The sequence below is a fragment of the Papio anubis genome, chromosome 18 (assembly GCF_008728515.1).
Source record: "Papio anubis isolate 15944 chromosome 18, Panubis1.0, whole genome shotgun sequence".
In the NCBI taxonomy this organism is placed as follows: Eukaryota; Metazoa; Chordata; class Mammalia; order Primates; family Cercopithecidae; genus Papio; species Papio anubis.
The window spans coordinates 42,764,220-42,771,179 of record NC_044993.1 but is presented as its reverse complement, the minus strand read 5'-3'; the positions used below and the strand labels follow the sequence as shown (position 1 = coordinate 42,771,179).

Here is a 6,960-nt window from a genome sequence, read left to right as displayed (position 1 = left end):
TTTTAAAGTCTAACAATTCTATGAAACATAGCAAAGACACTGACATAACCGCTGTCGGGTTAAAGAAGTCTTTGAAATCTTTTGTGATGTGAAATGTGAACATTCTCTGCTTTCTGTTAAACCTTTAGATTGAAACTCTCCCCACACACAAAAGGAATATCACACCTTATTCCTACATGCTTTAGATGTTGGGATTAGTAGGTTTCCTGCAATAGATCTGTGGGCATTGGAGGGATGATACGGTGAATTGTGGATGGAAGGTGATGGTGACAATATTCTACAGATATACTTAATACTGTTTCTGCATTGAAGATATTTACGCCCTCCAGATTTGCATCTGGTGTTAGATGTGTTTAACACTGAGGTACTGTGTGGGGTGCCCTGTGGACAGTTAATACTGTGTAATGACTTCCACAAGATGGCTACATTTCATGTCTTGTTATTAAATTTTATGGCTTTCCTTTTAGTAAGCAATTTGTAAAGTTTTCTCACTGATCTCAAAGATTAAAGGCTATATATACAGCAATTAGCATTATTCTGGCAATAATGTCTAAGATGTATTAGTTCCATTCTCACCTCTTCCAAAAGCATAGACAACTTTAATAAATGAATGAGATCTAATGCCCATCTATGATTCAATGAAGGCGTATAACACGTGACAGGCTAAGGCTGGCTTAGCTATTGATCATCTGGTTCTTTAGCTCTATCCCCGAAAATACAGACTGACCCCAAACCAGCGTTCCCAGATGACATTAAGTTGTGCCTTCGCTGGGTGTTAAGATGCACCATTATAATCTCTCTCTGCATTCTGCATCTTTTTTCCATTCTGAAGAAATGTTCCTATATACAGACCCTCATGCTGTAGTTCAAGAGGAAATTAGCCTCTGCACATAAGTTTGTTTTCTACTGTGAAAAGCAAAAACTGTTTGTTTTAGCAGCCAGAAAATTCAGAACGGAACTTATTATCTCAACTTTACTTGCTACGTTGACTCGTATAAAACTGTGTACTTCTGTTCTGTTTTACTGTTACATGTCTTCTTTAAAGGCTCTGTATTTTGCAGGCATCTTCAAGACCTTATAAAATAGAAATCAAATTTCAAAAATAAAAAGTTACAAGTGACTACAGATAATACAGTTTAGCATACTGTATTATTTGTTACTATAAAGATTAAATATAGGTTTAACAGCTATTTTAAAAAATGAATATAATTTTACATAGAAAATATGCTAACTTCCCTTTTATCATCATGAATGAGATCATAGTTGTTGTTATAAGTATTTGTTATGCTGTTCAAATGTTGGCTGGCATAAGTTACCTACTAAAATGCTTATTCAGCATAACTACTGAAAAAACTTAGCTGTCTCTGGTATTAGTTCATTGAATATTATATGCATCAAGTCTTTTCATGTTTCCAAGTTGTATTTTTAAAATAAGAAACTATGGTGACTTAAAAAAAAAGTTTAAATCATGAATACATTACGTATAGGTTTTTCCGTCTCCTAAATATTATCTACTTTGTAAAAAAACATAAACTTTGATATAAGAAAGCATTCTGAGGCAGTGTATATCATATTTAAGGTCACAATTTTCACTAATCTGAGAAAACACATATATGTAATATTTAAAAGTTAATGAAATCCAGTGAAACTTCAACTTATTTCATTGAGAATTTACTACCAAAATATAGAAAACAAGAATTTACCTCTTTTAAATGGCATGTCTGTATTACTTACAATTTGATAAATGAGTTCCTTTCCGTACATACCTTAAGATCCACAACCTCAGTAGCATAAATAACATGATTAAAGGGTCAGGTACAATGTATATTTTAATATAGGATTTGTGTAGTGATTTAGAGCAATAAATATCACACAGTGAAAAATTTATCACAAACTAAATACAGTAACAAAAGGAAAGAAACAGCTTATGTCCACATTACCAAGGTCTTTACAATAAGTTACAGCGTCCAGGTCCAACACAGCATATTTGCATACAAAGCCGCTGATGTGAACACTGAAAGGAATCTGTCCTGTAGGTCTTTCATCTTGATTTAATAAAGTTTGTACAGTATCAAATAATATCAAAAGTCTAAAAAAACACAATGAGCATTTATATTATGTTTATAAATTATTGTTTATATACCATAAAAAAAGTCAAAAGTGCAGTTTAAAAAAAAGTGGAAGTTGTTATTCTTGATAAGAGCTAGAAAAATGTCCTGTCCCAGGTAAGAAGCAATCTCAAGGCTCATCCAGTTTCTAAGGAATTTTAACTCGCATCTAACCTTGGTTACCATATGTGGTAAGCAAAATCAGTAGAACAGGAGCTATGTAACAATCTAGCGAAGAGAAACATTGCAAATAAATGTAATTATAGGCCTCTCCCAAAGTGAATGAAATGACTTTGTTTACTGGAATGAATGGGCTGTCACTGAATGTGACTATACTTGGGAAACTTCAAAGGCTTGCTAGAAATTTTTATCTTTTTCAAATTGTTAGTCATAGTGGGCAATGGTACCTATATCCCAGGATTATGAAATTTTCCAGTATAACTGATAAAAAATGTAATTGAAAGGTGACAAATATCATCTATTATTTCTCACAGAAAATGAGGAATGAGGGCCCAGTAATTAAAAGGCAGAAGTACAGAGATTAGCCAAGAAGAAACAGATGGATGAAATACAACTGGGTCTTAATTGGCACAGTAACTAGCTGTATTTTGACACATTCAAGAACAAATGCCTATATTGAAGTATGTGGTACATTAACCACTTGTATTTATGTAAGAAACTGAAATGGTAAAAGTATAGGCTTATAAAACAAATTAAATTTAGAGAAAGGAAAAATAAAATGTAAAGAAAAATCTTAAAGTTTATTGTGGCATCAAAATATTGACAGAGCTGTTATCAGTCAAGAGCAGTCTTCCTGTTGCTAAAATGAATAGGCAGCCTGAGTCTGGCTCCATCCAACCACCTCTTCCAATGCTCTTTAACTGGCAGTGCTTCCTATAAATGATACCAAGCAATAGAGATGATTATTGTTTCCACTGAATAGAGTAAGTTCCTTGATTGGTTTAACATATATAGACTGCCTGAGAGAATAAAAACATCACCATACAATAGGTTAACGGTAAATCAAGGTCTTCGTAGTTGTGATGGGAGAAAAGGGTTGGCTGCTGGAAACAGTATGGTGCCTTGGAGGCTGCGTACATACATACTTAAGAATTCACGTCACCTTTAGCAGAAGATTAGAAGTCAATGGATATGGATGCTTGTGCAGAATCTTCTCGCCCCCTGACATAAATTTCACAGGGAATCTCCTCCATTACTCGGTCTTCCAGGGCCTGCTCAGGGCACTCATGTCCCTGTTTGAAAGTGTAACTACTTTTCTTGAAGGTGCTGTTAAATGTTTTCATTGGCTGTGGTTGTGCAAAGTCATTTCGGAAAGGAAGTTCCATGGAACTGAGGTTGGTCCTGCTTTGTTTGACGCTGGAGGCCTGCGACCCACAGTGGTGGTCATGGATGCAGCGGGAGGCGGTGGAGGAGCGCCGCATCTTCTGGTAGTTGTCCAATTCTTCCGACAAGTCTGCCAGGTCTGCAGAAATCTCTTTGTCCCTTAGTGAAAACAGTTCATAATGAGGAGGATCAAAGACTTCTTGGAACCCGGTTTTATTAAAAGCAGTTTTGCAAGCCATGACCTTTTTTCGAGGCTGTTTCACTTGTACCAAAATAGAAATAATGAGAAGGACCAAGACAATCCCCGAAGTAACGCCAATAATTGTCCCATGAGTCTTAGTGATTTGTTCAAATACTCCTGCTTTTTTCTTTTCTGTAGAACGAAAATGAGAAATGTTAAGTGTTCAAAATACATTAATATGAATCCTGGTACAAATTAGTAAGGTATTTTTAGGTAAAGCAGAATACTTGGGCCAAATATACTACAGACAATGCAGTTTACAATTAGGTTTTTAAACAAATAAAACCCCATTAAAATTTCTGTCTAAAGTTACCAATCACAGTATAGATGGATAGATTACAGAAAAGATAAAGTTCTTGGTCCGTTTCTTCAGAAGACACACAGATGCACACATTCTGCAAATCAAATCAAATACATAAATACAGACGATGCCAAATAAATACTCTTGTTCTATCAATTTTAGCTTTCTGCTTTATGGTAGGTTTGACCAACTGCTGTGTTCAGGTATACCCACATCTACTGATGACCACAGGGAGAGCAAACTAACATCGTCAGACTAACCCATCCAGTATATTATCATGACCTACTGTTTTTGAATGATTAACTGAAAACACTTCATGTCAAGTATTTATAAGAGCCATATCAGATTGCAGTAAGATATTTATTGAACTCTTACAGCAGGGGTCCTCAACCCCTGGGCCACAGACAGGAACTTGGTCTCACTGCAGGAGGTGAGCTGCGAGGGAGCGAGTGAAGCTGCATCTGTATTTGCTGCTGCTCCCCATCACTCACATGACCCGGAGCGCCGCCTCTTGTCAGATCAGCAGTGGCATTAGATTCTCACAGCAGCAGGAGCCCTATCGTGAACCGTGCATGTGAGGGATATAGGCTGTGCATTCCTTAGGAGAATCTAATGCCTGATGATCTGTCACTGTCTCCTATCACCCCCAGATGAGACTGTCTAGTTGAAGGAAAACAAGCTCAGGGCTCTCATTGATTCTACATTATGGTGAGTTGTATGATTATTTCATTATATATTACAATGTAATAATAATAAAGTGCCCAATAAATGTAATGCGCTTAAATCATCCTGAAACCAACACCCCTACCCCACCCCTGTCCCGTGAAAAAATTATCTTCCACGACACCAGTCCTTGGTGCCAAAAAGGTTGGGGACTGCTGTCTTAGAGGATAAAAGGTAGATCATCTTTAGTTCTGACACAGTGACCTGACAACCAGCTTGCAGACATTCAACCACTACCACAAGCTGCATTTATCTTTCAGTGAGTACACACTGGGAATACAGCATAGGAAATGTTATGAAATAAAAAAAAGCAGTTCATAGAATGTTTCTGTTTTTATGTTGTAAGACAGAATCTGCAAGTTGATTTTTATTAAATAGTGTTTCCACATACTTCAGGCTAACCTCTAAATTATTTTGACAACTAAATAAGGTATGTTTACAATACAAATGACAAACCTCAACAACAGTAACAAAAATAGGGCAAGGCATACCACTATATCTTTTTTTTTTTTGAGACGGAGTGTTTGCTTTTGTTGCCCAAGCTGGAGTGCAATGGTGCGATCTCAGCTTACTGCAACCTCCGCCTGCCGGGTTCAAGTGATTCTCCTGCTTCAGCCTCCCGAGTAGCTGGGATTACAGGCATGCGCCACCACGCCTAGCTAATTTTTTTGTATTTTTAGTAGAAACGGGGTTTCATCATGTTAGCCAGGTTGGTCTCAAACTACTGACCTCAGGTGATCCGCCTGCCTCAGCCTCCCAAAGTGCTGGGATCACAGGCATAAGCCACTGTGCCCGGCCACAATACACTTTAGAACTTAACAGTTTGTAGACAAAAAATGCTTTCGTTTAGAGTATTTTTCTTTGTTTTCACCACATCCCAGGTGTATGATCCATTTATATGTTTCCATTTCTGTCAAAGCAGCTATGCTAAGCACTGTTGTAGAAAATAACATTTTAAGTTCTTAATGAAGGGTAATAGCCACTCTTTTCTCAAAAAGGTTGGCCTTTACATCAAACTCACCTTTACAATGATTTTCATCCCAAGGGTATGCACAATTTTGGACACCATTACAGACTAAAGAATTATTGATGCACATGTTGCTATGGCAAAAGAAAGTGCTGCTTGTGCAGGGAGCTGCAGGAAGAGAAAACAGTGTTGCGAAGAGCAGGCATACCACCCGATTTTGATTTATTTCATACATAACAAATCTGACTTTATGAGTACTTTCTTACCGCAAAGGCCTTTCTTTGAATAAACTCTGTACTATTCAAACAATAAGACAAATGTCAATATTCTCTGATGCTGGCTCATTCCAACTTTTTCTTATGCTAGGCCCCAAAAGGTCACTTTTAATGTAATGATAATGAATGTATTTTCAATGGTTCTTAAGGAACCAGTATACAGCCTGGTAAATTTTTTTTCAAAATTTTGGAAGACAGTGTTGGCAAGGATGTGGAGACACTGGAACCCTTCTGTACTCAGGGTGAGAATGTAAAATGGTGCAGTCGTTGTGGAAAATTATCTGGAGGCGCCTCAAAAAGTTAAACATAGAATTACCTTATGATCCAGCAATTTTACTTTTAGCTACCTACTCCAAAGAACTGAAACCAGGAACTCAGTTACTTGCATACCAATGCTCACAGCAGCATTATGCACAACAGCCAGAAGGTGGGAACAAACAAAATGCCCATTGATGGGTGGATGGATAAACAATGTGGCATCTACAAGATAATGGAATGTGATTCGGTCATAAAAATAAATGAAATTATGATACATACACCATGGACAAAGCCACATATTTCACTTAGCATAATTATTTCTAGTTACATTTTTTTTTTTTTTTTGGAGATGGAGTCTGGCTTGTCGCCAGGCTGGAGTACAGTGGTGTGATCTTGGCTCACTGCAACCTCCACCTCTCGGGTTCAAGTGATTCTCCTGTGTCAGCCTCCCGAGTAGCTGGGACTATAGGCACGCGGCATGCCCGGCTAATTTTTGTATTTTTAGTAGAGACGGGTTTTCACTATGTTGGCCAGGCTGGTCTTGAACTGCTGACCTCGTGATCTGCCCGCCTTGGCCTCCCAAAGTGCTGGGATTACAGGGGTGACCCACCGCGCCCGGCCCTATAATTACATATTAATTATTGTATGAGAAATATTGTATGATTCCACTTATTGAGAAGCCTAGAAGAGGCAAATTCATAGAGACAGAAAGTAGAATAGAGGTTACCAGGGTCCAGAAAGAG

At 37.6% G+C, this 6,960-nt stretch overlaps 1 protein-coding gene across 5 annotated transcripts in view; it reads right to left on the bottom strand.

The window, feature by feature from the left end:
* Window positions 1–1,655: 1,655 nt before the first annotated feature.
* NETO2 (neuropilin and tolloid like 2) overlaps window positions 1,656–6,960 on the bottom strand; it is a 62,377-nt gene continuing 57,072 nt past the window's right edge. For 3 of the 5 annotated variants that reach the window (XM_003916842.4, XM_003916843.4, XM_009196375.4), the window contains exons 8-9: window positions 5,739–5,852; window positions 1,656–3,825 (exon numbers count right to left, since the gene is read on the bottom strand). In XM_003916842.4, coding sequence (XP_003916891.1) covers window positions 3,245–3,825; window positions 5,739–5,852 — 695 coding nt within the window. In that variant the 3' untranslated portion in view covers window positions 1,656–3,244. The remainder of the gene's footprint in view (window positions 3,826–5,738; window positions 5,853–6,960) is intronic. The other 2 variants (XM_009196376.4, XM_009196374.4) reach the window with 1 other exon arrangement.